Raw genomic sequence first — 20,224 nt, forward strand, 5'->3', positions numbered from 1 at the left:
GTCCATGAGCCCAAAGGGACAAAGCTACCCCACTCTTGTCCTGTGTCTTTAGGCCGTCACAGTATTTACCCAGAGGCGAGTGGGAGAACAATCCTGGGTGTTTGGAACAGAAAATAAATAAGCAATACTGTTCCTACCTAAAGGGTAATTATAATCTACAGGGGGATATTATGTGAAACAGCTAATCCATTGAGGAGATAATAAAATCTCTGGCCAGTGAATAAGGATTGTATGGGCAGTTTGGAGAATGGGGTCTGGCCAAGAGGGCTGTTTATACATGCAATACTAATTAAGAATAAACACCTATAGAGAACTTGCTAAGTGCTGGGCACTGCTCCAAAAACTTCCTATGGATTTACACATAACGGTGTGAAGGACCCCGTGAGCTACGTACCACTTTTATTCCCATTGTACTGATGAGAACACTAAGGCTCTTGAGGCACGGAAACCAGCCCAAGGTGACCCAGCCAGCAAGTGGGGGAGATGGGATGTGAACCTGAGCATCATACCTTCCCGTGAGGCAGGTGCGGTCATTTGTCAGACAGAGCAGCCTGGGCTAGAAGACCTTATCCGTGGCAGAGTGGATGGAAGTGGGGCTCAGGCAGAGCAGCTGTCCATCAGTAACTGAGAGCAGATAATTTCTTCTGGGAAATGTGGAAAGGGTAGGCTCTGCTCATGGGAGCAAAGAAGTTCAGAAGGAAAAAAAGGAAGGATAGAAGGAAAAAATAAGGGAAGGGAAAGAGAAAAGGAGCAACACATACAGAGAGAGAGAGAGAGAGAGAGAGAGAGAGAGAGAGAGAGAGAGAGAGAGAGAATGAATCACGCGTGTTTCTTCCCAAGGTCGTGGCAGTGCCCCAGGGCACCGAAAGGGCTGGGTATCCCAGAGGTGACATAGCACGCGCGTGGGCCGCCCCTCTTTCTTCCTTGGGCCGGCGGGGGCGCGCGTGTCAGGGCGGGCTTGCTACTGAGCTCTCCGCCACGAGCTTTTCCAGCCTGGTGTTTACTCGGCCCAGCAGCGGCCGGACCTGCGTGCGTGTGCCTGTGCGCGCAGGGTGTCGCATGTGTCGGGTGGGAGTGGCGTAGCCCGCGGCGGGGGTGGGGGCGCCACGCGTTCGGGTGCAGAGTTCGTGCGCTAGCCTCCGAGCTCCGCGGGGCCCCTTCCGGAGGATTCCTCCCGCCCGAGCGCCGCGGGCGGCCCCGATCCGGTCGCGCCGAGCTTCCGAAGTCGCCGCCAAGCGCCGCGGCGCGTCTCTGCGGCTCAGCGCGGCGTGGCACTTGGCAGACGCTCCCTGGGCGGGCGGGTGGCGGGGGCCCGCCGTCTGGGAGCCCCGAAGGCCGCCTCCTCCCGCCTCTGGTCCAGCCTCCGCGCGCGCTGCCTCCGCCCCCAGCCCGGTCCCCCGCCCCCAGCCCGGTCCCCCGCCCCCAGTCCCGCCCGCCGCGCCTAGCGCCCGGCCCGCGGCTGAGCCGGCGCGCCCCGTCCGGGATGGGGTGCTTGGACCCCTGAGTCGCCGTTCGGCGCGACCTCCGCGCGGGGGAAGGAGCCGGCACCACGCGGCTGCGCTAGAATGGAGGTACCCGGCGGCAGCGATCGCGGCGGCGGCGATGGGGCTGAGGACGGTGCCCATCCGGACCCCCGGGCCCCCGGCGCCGCGGCGCCTAGCTCCGGTCCGTGCGCGGCCGCCCGGGAGTCGGAGCGCCAGCTGCGCCTCCGCCTGTGCGTCCTCAACGAGATCTTGGGCACCGAGAGGGACTACGTGGGCACCTTGCGCTTCTTGCAGTCGGTGAGTGTCTCCCGGGGAGTGCGGGGACAGCGGGGCGCGGGGCCTCGGCGCGGGGCGGTCCCCACAACCTGTGGCCGCAGATCCCGGGGGTCGCGAGAGTCGCCTCAGGGACGCCCCGCGGGGCGCGCAGAGGAGTGAGGAGACCCGGGCTCCTCTAGAGCTGGTCTGTCGCTTTCCTGGCCGGCCCGCAGTCCAGCTCCGTCCCGGCGTCTCCCGCACTTCGTTTCTCCCCGGGCACGCTGCCCTTTTGTCTTTTTTCTCTCCCCTCCGCGCCTTTCCAATAGTTTTAAAATGAGTTACATCCGTGAGGCAGGGGCTCTGCGATCCAAGCGCCCGGAGCTTTTGCTCCTGCTTGTTTGTCGCCAGGGCTTTCTTCGCCGCCGGGTGCGCCGCCGAGTCCCCATCCCGGACTGGACCCTGGAAATGCTAGAGCCCAGCGTCCCTCCGCGCTGAGGAGCGTAGGACAAAGCCCAAAGCCTGGAGGATGGACGGACATCGACCAGACCCCAGCGTAGGACTCCTGGGCCCCACGCACACGCTGTTCCTGGAGCTTGGAGACAGTGGGGTTAGAACTCACGACTTGGCAATCCAAACGCTCGCCACCCCCCTCCCATCTCCAAGTTTCCAAACCACAGCGACAGATCTGTAAAATAACAACTGAGCGCTTACTCTGGGGCAGGCGCCTACATGTGTCATTAGAAGGTTTAACCTTCCCAAGTGGCCCATGAAGTAGGGACGAGCACATCCCCCGGCTTTTAGATGGGAGAGTTTAGCTCCAGAGAGGTTGAGTGCCCAGAAGTCACTGGTTCGTTGGGGATAGTGGGTTTTGAAGCAGGGCAGGCCTAGCTGGTGCTTTAAACCCCTATCCTATGCTGCATTTCGTCCTTTTTTTTTTTTTTTTTTTTTCCTGTGAGAGGGAGGAAGGGGCCGCTTCCTTACTCTCCTAGGAAGTGAGAAAAGTGGCTTCGTGGTGGAGGGGGTGGGACCGGACCAGGCGTTTCTGAGAGTTAGGAGACTCCAGGGCTTTAATCTCCGTGCCTCCTGCTGGGACCTCATTTACTCCCTTCTCAGCTCTAGGAAGTCTTTTAATCCTGGTTCAGGAAGGGCTGGTGGGGGCGGTGGTATTTCCTTTAGGGACCCAGGGCCAGGCTCTGCAGCTTCCAGTCTGGGGGGCGGGGGCGGGGGGCAAGAGGGAGAGGAGACTCTGGCATCCTCTGGGGTATCTAGTGGCTTGGGGGTGTAGCTGAGGCTGTGTGAGGTCCGAGTTCTAACTCGGAGGAGAGAGCCCTACTGTCTGTGAAAAGAGGGCATGTGTGTGTGTGTGTGTGTGTGTGTGTGTGTGTGAGATTTACAGAGGCATTGAAAACCATTTGGCTAAAGGACCCATCTAGAAAGGCCTGTGAGAATAAGGCAGGGTTAGCATCCCCCCCCCCACTCCGCCCGCCCATCTCTCCCTCTCTCACAGTTAAAAAAAAAAAAAAAAGGATCTGCTCAGTTTGAAGTTGGCAGTTTCTGAATTGAAGATGTAGACAGCTCTGCCATCTCTGAGCAATGTCAAATTCTAGGGAACTCCTCACTTCTCCTTCTGAGCCACTCCCTGCTCCTCAGTCTGGAAGGGAGAGAGGCAAGCAATTTTTCTGTTAATGGGAAAGAAAGCCCTTGCCCTAGATGGTGTGGTGCAGATATAGATTGTGTGTGGGTTAACTGTGGTTTTACATCGTCCACGTGTAGAGTCCGAGGAAGCTGGAATAATGGAAATTGATTGGAATCAACCATTCTTATTATTAAAGAAATAGAAAAAAAAAAGATCTCGCTACTTCCACATTATCTCCTTGGCATTTTTAATTTCCTGAGTTTATAATTTCTTTTTATTGACTTGTCATTTCCGAGAGGAGCTGTTCCAACTTTGACATCTTGGACCAGTCATGTCACCTGTCCTGGCCTCAGTTTCTCCACTTGTAAAACGAGGGGAGGGGAAACCAGGCTTCCTTTCGGCCTTGTCCTTTTGGGTGTCACCAAGCCGGTGTCAGAAATGGACTGATTATGTAACCTGACCAGCCATACCTTGTTTGCGATCTGCAGGCTTCTCTCGGTTTGCTCCCTCAGAAACAGCCCCTAAACAACCCAAGACCTTTTCGTTTTGAAAACCCAGGGCTCAGAGCTTCAGGAACAGTTAATTACCAAAGCTTTCCACGCAGCAGCGATGCTGGCAGCATGCAGGTTGTGATTCTCTTCTGTCTTCCCACTCTCTCCTCCCGGCTTTTATACTTGCTAAGGGATTTTACCCCCAACCTCCTGGCTTGGGAGAATGGAAGAATGCTCAGTAATCCCGCCCTGCTTTTAATTCCATGTGGCAGAGACAGGCATTGAAGGGCTGCCCTGGCCTCCGTGTGTCCCTGGTTTTAAGCTTCTATTGCCAGTAAAAATGAAGCTTTGTACAAACTGAACATCGTGGGAGATGCCGAAAAGCCAGTTCTAGGTTCCTGCCTTCAAGGAGAGGACAGTCTTGTGGAGGGTGGCAAAATGGGGATTTACAAAAATTCAAGTGCAAGGCTGGGCTCTGGAACTAGACCACTTGGGGTCAAGTCCTGGGGCTCTGTGACCTTAGGCAAGGGGCTTATCCTTTCTGAGCCTCACTTTTCTCATCTGTAACGTGGGGGGGATGATAATAGATCTTATCTTAGAGGGTTTTTAAAAGGATGAGTTATATAAATACACATAAAGCACTTAGAACATGCCTGGCAGGCAGTAAGGCATATAAGTATTAGTTATTATGATTAATTATGTTATGTGATAATTACACAAAATAGGTGATTAGGATTATAGGATTTCGCATCCAGAGAAGAGGGGTTATCCGGGAGGGCTGCCTGGAGACAGTGAGATCCCTGTCAGCACAGAAAGGAGGACTGGGACTCTGAGTGGATTTTGTTTTGACCACGTCAACTCTGGCCACAGGAGCTCGTGGTTTTGTTGGGCCTGGGACCTTGTGCTTTCCCCAGATTCTTCCCCATTGCCCTGGCTTCTGGTTCTGAACAGCGGATTGCAACCTTTAGAAGCTCCCACTGGGCTGCGTGCTCCCTGTGTTGTGTGCTCTTGGACAGTATTGATGAGGATGATAACCATCATAGTTGTAACTGCATGGGAGCTGAGACGGATGCACCATTGACTGTTCTAAGCACTTTGCATGTGCCAACTCATCAGAACTTCCCAACAACCCTCAGGAGAGAGTGCTGTTTGATCCCCATTGACACATGAGGAAACTGAGGCAAAGGTCGTGTAAGTGAGCGTCCCTGGGTCATGTAGGCAGCACTGCCAGCATTTGAGCAACCCCAGAACTCGTGTCCCTGGCCACTTCACTGCCACTGGCTTACAAAGGGTTTGGTACGTGATTTATGAAGGTGGCAAAACTGGAATTCGACCCAGGTCTGTGTGACCCTGACCCTCAGCCTGTGCTTCCTCCAGTTACTTCCCCTCTGTGACTTCTTTTCTCTCTTCCGCAAAATGGCCAGGACTATAGAAGAATGAAAATGTCAGGCTGCCAGTTCCTTCTCTGTGCTTCGTGTCTGTTCATCACATGAGGGTTCAGTGTGGGGCTCTGGAGCCAGGCTGCTGTGCCTCAGTTTCCCCATCTGTACAATGGGCATAGTACCTGTGTCATAGGGGTGTTGCAAAGCTTGAATGAACCTGAGGTTAAAGTTCCTGAACTGTGCCAGGCACATAGTAGGTGCTCAGAATGCTATGGTGGGCCTTTTTGGGGATGTGCAGCAATGGTGGTGGTGGTGGGGGGGGCGCAGCTGAGGTTGGTTTGTGGCTCGAAGTCTTGCCCTTGAAGAGGAGGCTGAGTGAGCCTTGAGCTCACCTACTTCTTGGTTGGATTGGTTTGGGGTCCCTGCCTGCAAGGAGGGAAATTTGAGGAGCAGGTGCCAGCAGATCCTGTGATGGGTATGCCAGCTGGGCAGTGGTGGGAAGCGGGGGAGCCTCAGCTGCCCCCTCCCCCATTGCTGCACATCCCCCCAAAAGCCCACCATAGCATTCTGGGTGGATAGGGGAAGGGGCTCCCCTTGGCTGAGGGCAGAGACCTGTTACTCCCAGGCACCCAGAGAGTCTGCCCCATTGCCTGCGCTGGGCCAGGGTCCCTGAGGATCAAGGGTGTGTGAGCAAAAAGCTCCCAGAATACTTTCTGTGGTTCTGCTTTTTGGGGGTGGGAGCCCAAAGCTTTTCTTCTCATTGGAGCTCTGCTTGCCAAAACAAGAAACTGTGGTTTTGTGTTGTCACTATTTTTTGTTTTTTTTAAAAATGTTCTGTGCTCCTAGTCTGACACTAGGGAGCAGTTCCGGGGAATGGGGTGAGGGGCACACTTTTCATTCTGCAGTCACTGAAACAGAATGACCTACCCAGTGACTTGGGGGATTCTCATGGGGTTGTGTTGCAGAAAGTAGGAGGCTAAGAAGTGAATATAACACAGTTCCACTTTGGGAAAACAAACAATAACCGTAATATACACATGGACATTGTATGTATAACATTACAGGAGCTTGGAGAAAAGGCTAGACAGATGTATATCTTATTTGTTATGTCCTTTTCATAGAAAAGAATGCATGTGGATGTGAGTGTATTTTTTACAAACATTCAACAGAAAGAATTGCATTTTCAGCACGACTATTAGATTAATGCAACAGCAATAGCAATAATAATTTCCTAACATTTATATAGTGCTAAATGTTTGCAAGCCCTGTGTAAAGTAACTGTGCATCCACTCAGAATTTCCAGGTATTATTGTGCTTCCCATTTTAAAAAGGAAATGAAGGCACAGAGAGGCCAGGTAATTTTCCTAAGACCACAGAGCCGGACAGAGCTGGGATTTATTATGGTCTTGCTGCATAGCCCACATTCTTTACTACTACCCTGGTCATGATGTTGTGTTTATGACCAAGATTATTGCCTTTGTGAGACTTCTGGACTGCCCAGGTGGGCAAGAATTAAGCCAAAAGGTGCAGATTATCTGAGCTTTAGGGTACTGGAGAGTCTGGACCAGATCACTTTGTATTGTGCTGAACATCATCAGGAAGTCAGTGAAAAATTTTTTTCTTTTAAATATTTTTTATTGATTTCAGAGAGGAAGGGAGAGGGAGAGAGATAGAAACATCAGTGATGAGAGAGAAACATTGATTGGCTGCCTCCTGCACACCTCACACTGGGGATCGAGCCTGCAACCCGGGCATGTGCCCCGACCAGGAATTGAACCGTGACCTCCTGGTTCACAGGTCGATGCTCAACTGAGCCACACCGTCTGGGCGAAAATTTTTTGGTGATAAAATCCTGTGTCAGCAGGAGTTAGATGGGCCCCATCTTCTGTGTAAAGGAAACAGGGCTATGAAAAGGTAAAACTGTAAAGAAATTAGGTTGTTTCTCTCAGCCTGCTGGCATGTATGGAGCACCTGCTGTATATCCTAGACAGTGTTGTAGGCCAGGAAAATGCAGAGCAAATGTGGTTCTTATCCTTTAGGGAGGGTGACCCTAGTGAAGATGCTAGAACTCAGGCATTTGAATGAGTTTTCTTCAAATGAGCATACTGGACACCCATTCGCTATTATTCTGGAGTTTGCCCTCATAACCATTTACCTGTCAGGTTAAGAAGAGATGGATGGGTTGCTTTTGGAGGCTCCAGGGCCCCCCTTTCTTAGAGAGTGTCCTCTTTATCAAGCCAGTGAGCGGAAGACCTGCTGGGCTTGGGGCCACTCCCTCAGACCAGGGAACCCACATCGTCATTGTTTAAACCCCCCCCCCCCCTTAAAGCTTTAGCAAGAGTTAAGTTTTAGCAGACCACGCCGGGCTGCAGAGCTTGACTTTTCAGATTTTTGTGATTTTTCTCCTTTTTTCCTTTTAAATATATTTTTATTGATTTCAGAGAGGAAGGGAGAGGGAGAAAGAGATAGAAACATCAATAATGAGAGAGAATCATTGATCAGCTGCCTCCTGCACACTCCACCCACACTGGGGACTGAGCCTGCAACCCGAGCCTGTGCCCTGACCGGGAGCTGAACCATTACCTCCTGGCTCATAGGTTGACGCTCAACCACTGAGCCACACCAGCCGGGTTCTCCTTTTTTTCAATAGACACAGGCTTTCTGGCTGCAATCCTGGCTGGAAGTGGGTGATCAGGATGGGCTGATCCTCAAATTGGCATGCAGTGTCTCACCAGCCTTGTTCCCCCGGCACAGGGTGAGGTCAGAGCTGATTCTAGCTACAGAGTTTATGAGACAGAACCTAAGAGCAAGCCGGGGGGTGGGGGGGCTGGAATCTCATTGTTTTGCAGGTGGACCCTCCCCCCACCCCATGACCCCCTGAAGAAGTTGTGGTTCCTAGAGGGAAGTGAACTCTGGTCAAGGGTGGTGGCCCTGCAGCTGTTCAGGGTTCCATCCTGAAAGTTTTGGGGAGAGGACTTGGGTGGCCCATGTCCTTCTCTGGGGATTTGTGTTCGCCCTAGCAGCTGGTCTGGGCTGAGTCCTTCCATCTTTCAGCCCTCAGCACTATTGACCTACTGGAGTGAGATCATTCTTTGTTGTGGGGGGCTATCCTGTGCATTGTAGGATGTTTAAGAGCATCTGTGGCCTCTACCCACTAGATACCGATGGCATCCCTTTCTCCCAGTTGGGACAACCAAATGTATTTATGTGTTTACATAATTAGCATGGTACAGTTTGTTCGAATCACCCAGTAGTGTGTCTTGGGTTACTGGTTAAGAGCATGGATCCTAGAGACAAAAGGCCTGGGTTCAAATCTCTGGCCCCTGTGTGACCTTCGGCAAGTCCTTTTGCCTCTCTGCGCCCGGGTCTCTCCATCTGCACAGTGGAGATGATCGCAGTCCTGTGAGGAGCGAGTGCAGCCATTCAGGTGCCTGACACAGCTGAGCACAGAGCCAAGGTCAGTCTCACCCCAGTACTTGCTGTAGCCTTTCCTGTTCTCTGGGGGGACGCCCCCAGGAAGGAGGGAAGCCCTCTAGCCTCCCAGTCCTGTGTGGATTTTAAAGTTTTATTTTCTCGGCTCCTTGAGGACCAGAAGGGGATCTGCCCACCCTCCTTTTGTCCTGTGGTCAGACACTCAATCTGTGTTTACCCGCCTGGTTCCTTCCCCAGGGTGGAACTGACAGATGATCTCTTGATTGTGGGCCAGGGGAGCGAGGCCATTTCAGGCTGGCAGGGCTCGGGCATGAAGGCTGGTGGAAGCAGGTGGCATCGGCCACCAGGATCTGGGGTCTTGTACTTTCCGCCTTGCCGGGGAGGGTGGGTGGCTTTTGTAAGGAGCTGCTCTCAGGTCAGAGCAGGGTGGGGGCAGTCAATACTTTCATCCACAAATTCACTTATTCCTTCCATAAATGGACATTAAATATGTACCATGTGCCAGACACTGGGCTAGGTGCTGGCGTGTGGTCAGGGCAAGATGGACAGAGTTCCTACCCTCATGGAATATTCAAATGTGACAAAGAGACTACATGAGAAAGTGAAAGGAATGGCTATTATCAACAAATCAACAAACGACAAGTGCTGGCGAGGATGTGGAGAAAAAGGCACCCTCGTGCACTGCTGGTGGGAATGCAGACTGGTGCAGCCACTGTGGAGAACAGTATGGAGTTTCCTCAAAAAATTAAAAATGGAACTCCCATTTGACCCAGTAATCCCACTCCTAGGAATATATCCTAAGAAACTAGAAACACCAATCAGAAAGGATATATGCACCCCTATGTTCATAGCAGCACAATTTACAATAGCTAAGATTTGGAAACAGCCTAGGTGCCCGTCAGCCGGATGACTGGATCAGAAAACTGTGGTACATCTACACAATGGAATACTATGGTGCCATAAAAAAGAAGGAATTCTTACCATTTGCAGCAACCTGGATGGAACTGGAGAACATCATGCTAAGTGAAATAAGCCAGTCAATGAAAGAAAAATACCACGTGATCTCACTCATTTATGGATAATAAAGAACATTATAAACTGATGAACAAAAAGATAGATACAGAGACAGTAAAGCATCAAACAGACTGTCAAATTACAGCGGGAAGGTTAGTGAGAGGTGGGGGAGATAAGAGATCAACCGAAGGACTTGTATGCATGCATATAAGCATAACCAATGGATGCAAAACTCTGGGGGGTGAGGGCATGTATGCGAGTGGGGTGGGGCGGGCAATGGTAAGATATGTACACATATAATACCTTAATAAAAAAAAAGAACAAAAAAACAAAACAAAAACCTTTCTAATAATAAAAAAAAAATAACGTAAAACTGCAAAAAAAAAAAAAAAAAAAGAAAGTGACAGGAGCTGCTCCTTGGTGCCAGGTACTGTGCTAAGTGCTTTGTGTGGATTATCCCTTTGAGCCCTTGCAACAACCCTCTGAGGCAGAATAGATGTCATCATTGTACCTATTTTGCAGATGGGGAAACTAAGGCCTAGAGAGGTTGAGTAACTTGCTCAAGTCCACACAGGAGGGGAATAGATACGCCAAGAAGGAAATAAAATGGGGACATGTTCAATATAGGGATGGCGGCATCTAATGAGATGGAGTGGTCCAGGTAGGTCTCTCTGAGGAGGTGGCATCTGATCTGAGTCCTTGGCAGAGAAGGAGCCAGCTGTGGAAAGAGTTGGGAGAAATGTGTTCTGGTAGATGGACTGGCATGTGCCAGGGCCAGGACCGTGCTTGGCTTGTTTGAGAAATAGCAAGAGGCTAGGGTGGTTGGAGGGGACTGCAGGGGAGATAAGGTTGGCTTGGGTCTCATATGCCTGATGAGCAGTTTGGGTTTTATTAGTGGGGTGAGGAGCCCCTGGAGGTTTTTCAGCACGGGTGTGACATCGTCTGATTGATGATCTGAAATTCAGCACGGCACAGTGGCTTTCCGAAGGGCCCAGCAGCCACCTCCTGCCTGTAGCCTGGACACCCATCCAGGAGGGAGGACCACACTTCCGCCCCCAGCCGAATTCCTGGTTTGCTTCCAAGCTGCTGTGTGACCCAGGGCCACATCTGTCCCCTGTCTGGGTCTTAGCCTCCCGGTGGATACTGATTCTGAGCTGATCCCACCTGGAGAGGAGTTTGGGCCCCTGTTTGTGACCTGGGCGTGGACAGGTTGTGCTAGTGGCCACTGGTTGGCAGGGCTGTTGATGTCCCTGCTTCCTGTGAAGGAGGAAGGCACCCTGTTTTCAGTTCAGGAAACTAATTTGCATGATTAACAACTGTTTGATGTTACCCTCGACTCCACCCTTCACCCATAGCCCTCATAACAACACTTTACACGCTACCAGCCCTCACCTCTGTCCGGTGACCAACGTCTTTTCCAGGCCTGCTTCACAGGTGAAGAAAACCGTGGCACAGAGCGGTCAGGTGGCTTACCCACAGACACACGGGTGGGGAAGGGCCAGGCTACTGCAGTCACCTCCTCTGCTGCCACCCTGACCTCCCACATTCTGGTCTCCATACACAGCGCCAGGGATCCAGCTAACACTTACGGCAGCTCAGACCCTGCCCTGCTCAAAGCCTTCCCGTGGCTCCCACCGCCCTCAGAGTCAAAGTAAAGCCCTTACTTAGAATGGCCGAGAAGGTTTTGCGAGGTCTGACCCCATTGCTTCACCCGTCTCCTCCTTTATTATTCTTTTTCTCATACAGTGGTTTTTATTTTCGTTTAAATATATTTATATTGATTTCAGAGAGGAAGGAAGAGGGAGAGAGAGATAGAAATGTGAATGATGAGAGAGAATCATTGATCGGCTGCCTCCTGCACACCCCCTCCTGGGGGTCCGAGCCCGCAACCTAGGCACATGCCCTTGATGGGAATCGAACCTGGGACTCTTCAGTCCACAGGCTGTCGCTCTGTTCACTGAGCCAAACCAGCTAGGGCTCATACAGTTATTTTTAATTGTGATATGATGTACACACCATAAGCCCCACTTTCTCCAAGTGTATGAGGTAGAGGTTTGAGTATATTCGTACAGTTGTGCAATCTGCTGCACTAATTCCAGAATCTCCTCTTGCTCTTACTCCTTCCCTCACTCCCTCTCTTAGTCCTTCCCTCATTCCCTCGCAGCCACATTTACCCTTTTTCAAATGCGTCAGACATGCTCCTGCCTCAGGGTCTTCTCACATGCTCTGTCTGGGAATGTTCTTCTCTCAGTATCTCCATGGCTCACTCCTCCAGGCCTTTGCTCAATGTCCTGTCCTTAACTAGTCTTCAGTGACCCCTCCCCCACCATTCCAAGTGGTGCTCCCCCCTAGCTCACCACTTCCTAGCTCCTTTTTTACCTGCCTTGTTCTTATTCACTTTGTCTCTCTGGCACCAAGAACAATGCCTGGCACATAGTAGGGCTCATTAAATATTTGTTGAATGAAAAACATTTTCCCCTCCTTAAATACATGTTCGTGTTTTCTTACGAAATGCGATTATCTTGATTTATATAACTGCTGAGTATTTTTTGCGCAGACTTTTGGGGACTTGAGATGGAGATAGCCTGATGTTTTCTGCCATAACCAAAGGCATGTGAGTGAGTGTGGGCTGAGGGAATTAGGTGCAGGAGGATTCTTCTGCAGTGTGGTGACGTGCTCAAGCACCCAGAGTCTGGCCCACACTTTCTGCCCCTCAGTGGCTGTGTGACCCTGGGCAAGGAGCTTTCCCTTTCTGCACCTCGGTTTTCTCATCTACTCACCACACCAACCTCACTTCCCCCAGCGCTCATCATGCTTTCTTCTTGTTCTTAAATGGTGCTGGGCTGGCTCCAGCCCCGAGCCTTTTCATTTGCTGTTCCTCTTGCCCGCAGCACCTTTGACTGTGCTTTGTGCCAGGTGCCCCTCCCTGTCTTTGAGTGTCACTTCCTCAGAGAGCCTTCTGGTCCCGTTCTCTACATCACCACGCCCGCTCTTCTTGGTACCTGTCACTCTCTGAAATGATCCTGTTGGCTCGTTTAGCGTCTGCCTCCCCCATTAGAATATGTCACATGAGGTCAGGACCCTGGTCTGCTGGGTTCGCTGACAAATCCCCAGCACCCAAGCACGGTCTGGGTGTTCTGTCAGGACTGGTCAAAGGAGTGAATGAGTGAGTGAAAGGGACGCCCGCTGTGACCGAGGGTTCCTGCCACTTTCTTAACAAGTGGCCTTGACGTTGGGGAGTGTGGACCCCAGTGTGGGCAGTGGCTGCAGACCAGCACCCTTGGCCTCCCGCCCTTACCACACAGGGAGGGCAGAGGGAGCTCTGTGTGGTCCCAGCCACCAGCTGTTGGCCGGCCAGGCTGTTGATTGGGTGGTTTTTAAGATTTATTTGCCCTTCATCACAAAGATCATAAATACAGTGGGGGAGTGTGCGTCAAAACACATTTCCTTATGCCCGTTCGGCAAAGGCGCACTCTTATGGAGCAAGTAGGGGAAAATGTTTTGTGTGTGTGCCTGGCTGTGTGTGTCGTACAGATCTACATACTTACAGGCATCTAGACACAAAACCCCAGCGTGCTGTGTTTATGGGCAATTCAGTACATTTTTGCAAGGTTAACTTTTTGATAACTTTTTATTTCGACATTTCATGAATACTGAGCACTCACCCAGATTCACCAGTTGTTGGCCACTGGCTACATTTGCTTTATCATCCCCCCTCCTTGCCTTCTCCCCTCCTACACACACACACACACACACACACACACACACACACACACACACACGTGCGCGCGCGCGCACGCACACACAATTATTTTTATTGTTTTGATCCACTTGAAAGAAATTGTAGACATGATGCTCCTAATAATTCAGCATCTATCTCCTGAGACCATGGATATTCTCTTATATGACCACAGTACAATAAACAAAATCAGGAAATTTAACATTGGTACTAAATTATACAACCCAGTCTATATCAAAATTTCACCTATTTTCTCAAAAATGTCCTTTATGCCCTTCTCCCCCACCTCCATTCCCATCCCCAGTCCAGGGTCCAGTCCTGGATCACACATCATATGCAGTCACCCTGTCTCTTTGGTGATTTTTACCCCTAGTGCTGCTGGTGGTAACTCTCCACTAAGGTGTAGTTCTGGCAAAGCTTGTCCTGGGCCACCATTTACCAGCTCCATGACCTTGGGCAATTGACTCTTAGGCCCCAGGATCCTTAGCTATAAAATGGGGAAATCTCTGTTCCCACCCCAGAGGCTTGTTCTCATCTTGCACACATTTTGTGGAGTGCCTACTGTGGGCCTGGCCCTGGGGGTGGGACTCTGCTCTGTGGGAGGCTGCTTATTTCGGTGGAGTGAAGTAGTAAGTGCTGGGCATGGTGCTGGCTCCTAGGGACGTCTGTCATGCACCGGCTGTGTTTGCTGTCACTGTGTTCATTGTAGGACATTTGGAAAATTAAGATGAGTAAAATGATCTCACCCTTCCAAACCGCTGTTTCACCTTTCGGGACATTTCCTCCTTGTTCTGTGCATTTTGACTTAGCCTAGGTGTGATCGCACTGCACACGAGAGTTTTTCTTGCTTTTCTTGACCTTTCTGTGCACTTCCTCCTGTTACTACAAGTGCCTTTCATTATCAAACCTCTGACGGCTTCGTAATGGAACGTGGGGGCTCTGGAGCCTGGCTGCTTATTGGCTGTGTGATCGTGGGCAAGCTCCTTTACCTGTGTGTGCATCAGTTTCCTCATTTCCAAAAAGAGTGCCCACCTCTTTGATGGGGGAATTAGGTGAATTTAGATCTATAAAGCTCTCAGAACAATGCCTGGCACACAGTAAGCCCTCCATATGTATTAGTTATATATAAAAAAAATTATTTAACTATTCCTCTTTTATTGGGCATTTATATGGTGTTCAGCTTTGCAAAGTTACAGACCATGTACATTTTGGTTCAAGCTGCCAGTTCTTCTATCGATTTTGTAACTGAGGGCTGAAAAAACCTTAGCTTAGGACATTTTGGTCTTTACCCATCCAAATAAATCATTAGCAACTGGAATCCTAGGATCAGGTTCTCAGAACTGCAAGAGACTGTGATCATCTCACCCATTCATCCAGAAGGGGAAACGGAGGCTCTGAGCCAGGAATCCTGCGTGCCCAGATTCTTTGACTTCAGTGGTCATAAGTGGTGTGTGTGCGTGTGCGTGTGTGTGTGTGTGTGTGTGTGTGTGTGTGTGTGTTACTATCATTCATGGTCCACGAGTCCATAACACCTTGGGTTTCAAACTGGGGTCCTCAGGCCAGCAGCTCAGACCCCATAAGTAGGTTTCAACAGGCCTGTACAGTGTTTTAAAAAATTTTAATTGCCAACATGGAAAATTTTGAAATGAATATAAAAATAAATTTCATATAAAAATCTACATTTCTATCTTCTTAAATAACCTAAAAATTTATCCACATCAACAAGCCTGCATTCCTACAGGTAAACACATGGCTGGAGCTGAATTGTGGCTGCCTTTTTTAGACAAGACTTGCAGTCTTCAGTTTGCCACAGTCCCCACCCTTCCGTATTATCCCTGATATTGAAACCAAATGTTGATTGCCATTTATCATTGTGCTTGTCCTGCTATTTTTTTTTAAATAGTAGAGTTAAGAGGACAATGGACAAGGGTCCTCCTAACCATTCTTTCTATCAAATGGAAAACTGAAAGCTAGACCAAGAGGGACACTTGTCTTAGGAAATATAGGTGGTGGCAGGTTTCTCTGGAAATAAAAAACACGTTTAATAAGCAAAAATGTGTTTAATAAGTACAAAAGAGCTTTTCCTTGAAAAGGATATGACTTTCATTGCCATTTAGAAGAACGCCCATCTGCTTCCCCTACCCCTTTACCTGCCCGGCCCCGGTGGGCAGTTGAGTTTGAGGTGCGGTTCCAGTGCGTGGGTGGTCCTTCTTTTCTCTGAGATGGGTAGAGGGGGAGGAGGTGGTTTTCCCTTAGAAAGGGTGGTTTGTTACCCCAAATTCCACTTCCTGTAGCCTGTGGGCAATCACTGACTTTTCTTTTCCCATCATCAGCTATAGAACTGGAGGTTCCCAGGTTTGCCTGTCGTATTTCCTGAATCTTGTCCTGTACTTATTTATGCTCCTTGGGGAGACCCTGGGGTGCAGACCCCAGAGAGGAAGCAGTGTGTGCGAGACGGTCCCCCAGTTTGTTCTGGGGCCCCTTTTGGACTGCAGGACCCCGAGACCATCACAGTCAGGCCGAGTGTCTTCCTGTGCTTGTGCAGAGACCTCTCCCTGCCTTCTTTCTCTCAAATAGGGAAGGTTTTACAATAACAACAACAACAACAGCAACACCACTAACAGCCCTGCTGTTGCTGATGAGATTAGCAAGAGCTGGGTTGTCAGGAGAGTCTTTGGTTGCAGGTGACAGGAAGCCCAGCCCAAACTGCCTTAGCAAAACCGGGAATTGCTTGGTTTGTGATAAGGAAGGGTCTGTCTGGTCTGTTGTCCTGGAGTGGGCTCTGACTGGCTGCTTTAGGTCATGCTTCCATCCCTGAACTAGTCACTGAGACCCTACCTGGCCAGGTCTGGCGGAGGCGCCCACTGGGCCGTGTGGCAGTGGTTTCTGGAAGGACGATCCCGGGGTGCTGGGACTGGGAGAAGGATGGGAAGCCAAGTGGGAGCATCTGTTCTGTGCCTCGGTGCCTTCCTCCCAGACTGGGAGCCTTTGTCTTTGCTCACGTTTTGGGTCACCTGGCCCACTGCAGTGCTTCATAGCTTTTCCAGTTCCTGCCTTTAAAGCTTTGCTTGTATCCTGCCTTCTCAGAAGGCCATGTCTGACAATTTCAGCTCTTTCCATAAAACTAATAATAACACCAGTGTCCACATGTATGAGGTTCTGTGCTCAGGGGATGTCCCAAGCAATGTAGCCTCCCAGGAACCTGATGGGGAAGGTATTTCTATGTTGCCTATTTTATAGATGAGGAAACAGAGGCTCAGAAAGGTTCAGTAACCTGCCCAGGGTCACACAGCATCCTTCTCTCTTATTGAAGACTTCACTGTGTTGTGTGCGTTTTGTTTTCTTTCATGCCATGCAGCCTGGGTTTGAATCTGGGCTCTGCTGCTTCTAGATGTGGCACCTCAGGAAAGTGACTTAACCTCTGTATCTGTGGGAAGAGCACTCTAGGCACAGGGAACAGCAAGTGCAAAGGCCCCGAGGCAGGAACGTGTTTCAGGAATCAAGGAGGCCAGAGTGACTGTGGAGCAGGAGAGTGAGTCAGAGGTGAAGTCAGGGAGGTAACAGTAGGAGTGGGGAGCCTGGTGGAAAGATTGTGCAGGGCCTGTGGGCCATCATGAGGACTTGGCACGTTATTCTGAGTGAGATGGGAGCCTTTGGAGCTTTTGAGCAGAGGAGGGACCACCTGACTTAGTTTTTGTAGGACCCTTTGGCTGCCAGTGGAGAATGGATTGTAGGGGGCCAGGGTGGAGATAGAGGGAGGAGGCTGCCTTGGTGGAACAACCTGACAGCTGGGATCTGGGGTGTGGTGCAGGTGGTTAGAAGTTCGTTAATTGCTCCTCCTTAGTGCTCCTGTGTTATTTACTAGCTCTGTGGCCTTGGGTCTTGGCTTGATCCTATTGAGCCCTCAGTTTTCTCATCTGTAAAATGGGGTTAAGGATGTTCCCTCTCTTATTTATCTTCATGTTTTTCTGCATGGATTGCATGGGGTGATAAATGCAGCATACTTCCTGGAGTGCCTGGCACATTGTAAGCGCTCAGCAAATATTTGTGGAATGAACCAGCGAGTGAACGACAGGGGGTTTGGGGCTGCTCCAGCTCTTCCCAAGGCATCCGCCCCTGCGGTCAGGCCCAGCGCGGGAAGCATCCTGTTCCCCCCGCTCCCCTTCGCCTCCCCCTACATGGAGATTTGAGTGAACAGAACCCAGAATGTTCTGGCAACAGTCGCTCCCTCTTTCCTAGTGACAAAGGCATCTTTGTTGTGCCCGGTTGTGAAATCCATTTCAGAAGTGAGGATGGGGCAGGCTCAGGCGTCAGCTTGTGAGGATGGGGAGGGACTTGGAGGAAGACTTCTCAGGGTCGTGTAGATGGACAGCCTGCCCCCCCACAACCCTCTGTCTTCACCTGGATGCTCTTGAATTGGTTCTGTGGAATGAGAATGTGGAGCCACACTTCTGAGCAGCCACATCCGTAAACATTACCTTCCATAGCATTACACACTCTCTCTCACACACAAGAGGTGATAAGCACCCAGTGCTGGCATAGCTGCTGGGAGACAGGCAGTTTATATGATGCTGGTGGGAGAGGTGGGAGCTGCTGTCTTTTGGGAAAAATAGTCTGGCAATTTAAAAATAAAAAAACACAATACCCGTTGGTTCAGTTTCTTTGGGAATCTCTTCTATAGAACCAAGAAAAAAGTATGTCAAGATGTAAGTTACAAAGATGTTTATTCCAGCTTGGTTTATAATACCGTAGCCAAAAAAAGAAAAAAAAAGAAAAAAAGAAAAATAAAGAAAAGGAAACCACATGGGTATTTAAGTCATTAACAGAGAAAAATCTAAGATAGTTGTTCATTCATGTGTTGGGATATCAGGCATCTGTTTAAAGGAATGAGGTTGATCTCATCTCTTGACATGAAAGGCTGCACGTGCTAACCCTGTTAAACAAGAAAGGTTAAGTTTCAAGTCAGATGTAGGGTGTGATCCCAATTTTGTAGAAAAATAACAACAAAGAGACTTTCTTGGTAGGTTATTAATGTTGAGAAAGGCACTGTATGATACACATCAGGATATTAATTTGACATGGGTGGCCCTAGGCTGAGAATGGGGAGGGGTATAGAGAAATATAATTATCTTCATGTTTTTCTGCATTGTTTCATTTATTATAATTAACATATATTTTAAGTTAAGATGAACTTCAAATAAAAGACTTACTGGCTTCTCACCCACTGTGTGGCAGACCTGTATATAATATTGGGTCCTATAAACCCTCCCATAGTCCTTTGAGAATCATGACAATGGGTGGTTGAGCAAGATTCTGAAACCAGGCCCCCTTAATTTAAATCTTGGGCCCAGATTTGACAAAGGGACAAAGACCTTTGCCCTCATGAAGCTGATGTCCTGGTTGGCGTAGAACTGTGCCTAGAACAGTTCATTTGAGGGCAATTTTGGGCCCCAGGCGACTTTGGCAATGTCTGCAGACATTTAAAAAAAGTTTTTATTGATTTTAGGAAGAGAGGAGGGGAGAAGGATAGAGAGATAGAAACATCAATGATGAGAGAGAATCATTGATTGGTTGCCTCCTGCACACTCCCTACTGGGGATCAAGCCTGCAACCTTGGCATGTGCCCTGACCGGAAATCGAACTGGTGACCTCTTGGTTCATGGGTCAACGCTCTACCACTGAGCCACTGCGGCTGGGCAGACATTTCTTTTTTAAAATCTTCATCTGAGGCTATATTTTTACTGATTTTAGAGAGGGAGAGAGGGGGAGAAAGAGAGGGGGAGGAAAGAGAGAGAGAGAGAGAGAGAGAGAGAGAGAGAGAGAGAGAGAGAGAGAGAAACATCAATGTGAGAGACATCATTTGGTTGCCTCTCATACACACCCTGACTGGGGATCAAACCCGTAACCTAGGTATGTGCCCTGACTGGGAATCGAACCCATAACCTTTTGGTGTACAGGATGACGCTCCAACAAACTGAGCTACTCAGCCAGGGCTATCTGCAGACATTTTTGGCTGTAACTGGGGAGGAAAGATGCTACTGGCATCTAGTGGGTAGAGCCAGGGATGTTGCTAAATATCTTGCAGTGCCTTGGACAGCCCTACAATAATTATCTGGTTGAAACCCGGGGCTAGGTCAGTGTCTGCACATACATAGTAAGAGCTCAGCACATATTAGCTGTATGACGGTATGGTGACATGTGTTCCTGTATTTGCCACCCATCTTGCAGTCAAGGAAATTGAGGCTTGGAGAGGTGTTGAAACCAAGGTGGGAGCAGGATGCCCTATTTCTGGGGGAGTGAGGTGGAGTTCTGGGTTCCCGGCTGGGCGCTGGGGAGACTCAGGCGACCCAGTCGAGTTTGGTGCTGGTTGCCCCTCCTGGCTTCCCGGCTGGGTGCCAGCGCTGTCATCTGCCAGTCACTATGATGCCTCTGGCCAAGACACTTTCTCAGCCCCCTCCTCATGTGTCAGGTCTTTGTCACGTTGTCATGTCCTCTGTGCTGGCAGCCCTGGAAGGTGGGTGGAGGGGGATGTCTCTTTATTTCTGCTCATGCTAAGCTGTGTTTGGCAGCAGCGTGTCGTGTCTGCAGCCCGGGGCCTGGCTCAGGCAGCTCAGCCAGCTGAATTGGCCTCACCTCGAGTCAGCCGTGTCCCTCTCTGAGCCTCGGTTTCTCCGCTGGGTGACAGAGAGGAGCTTGGGGGTGGGGTGGGAGATGGTGGATGCTGAACTCCTTTGTCTACAGCAAGCATTCTAGAAGAAGGCGCTGAATCATCCTTTCTCCTTGTCACCCCT

At 50.1% G+C, this 20,224-nt stretch overlaps 1 protein-coding gene across 1 annotated transcript in view; it reads left to right on the top strand.

The window, feature by feature from the left end:
* Positions 1-954: 954 nt before the first annotated feature.
* PREX1 (phosphatidylinositol-3,4,5-trisphosphate dependent Rac exchange factor 1) overlaps positions 955-20,224 on the top strand; it is a 182,020-nt gene continuing 162,750 nt past the window's right edge. The window contains exon 1 of the mRNA XM_079783577.1: positions 955-1,781. Within this exon, the coding sequence (XP_079639703.1) occupies positions 1,566-1,781 (216 nt within the window). The 5' untranslated portion in view covers positions 955-1,565. The remainder of the gene's footprint in view (positions 1,782-20,224) is intronic.

This window comes from Cnephaeus nilssonii, assembly GCF_951640355.1.
Source record: "Cnephaeus nilssonii genome assembly, chromosome: 11".
Lineage (NCBI taxonomy): Eukaryota > Metazoa > Chordata > Mammalia > Chiroptera > Vespertilionidae > Cnephaeus > Cnephaeus nilssonii.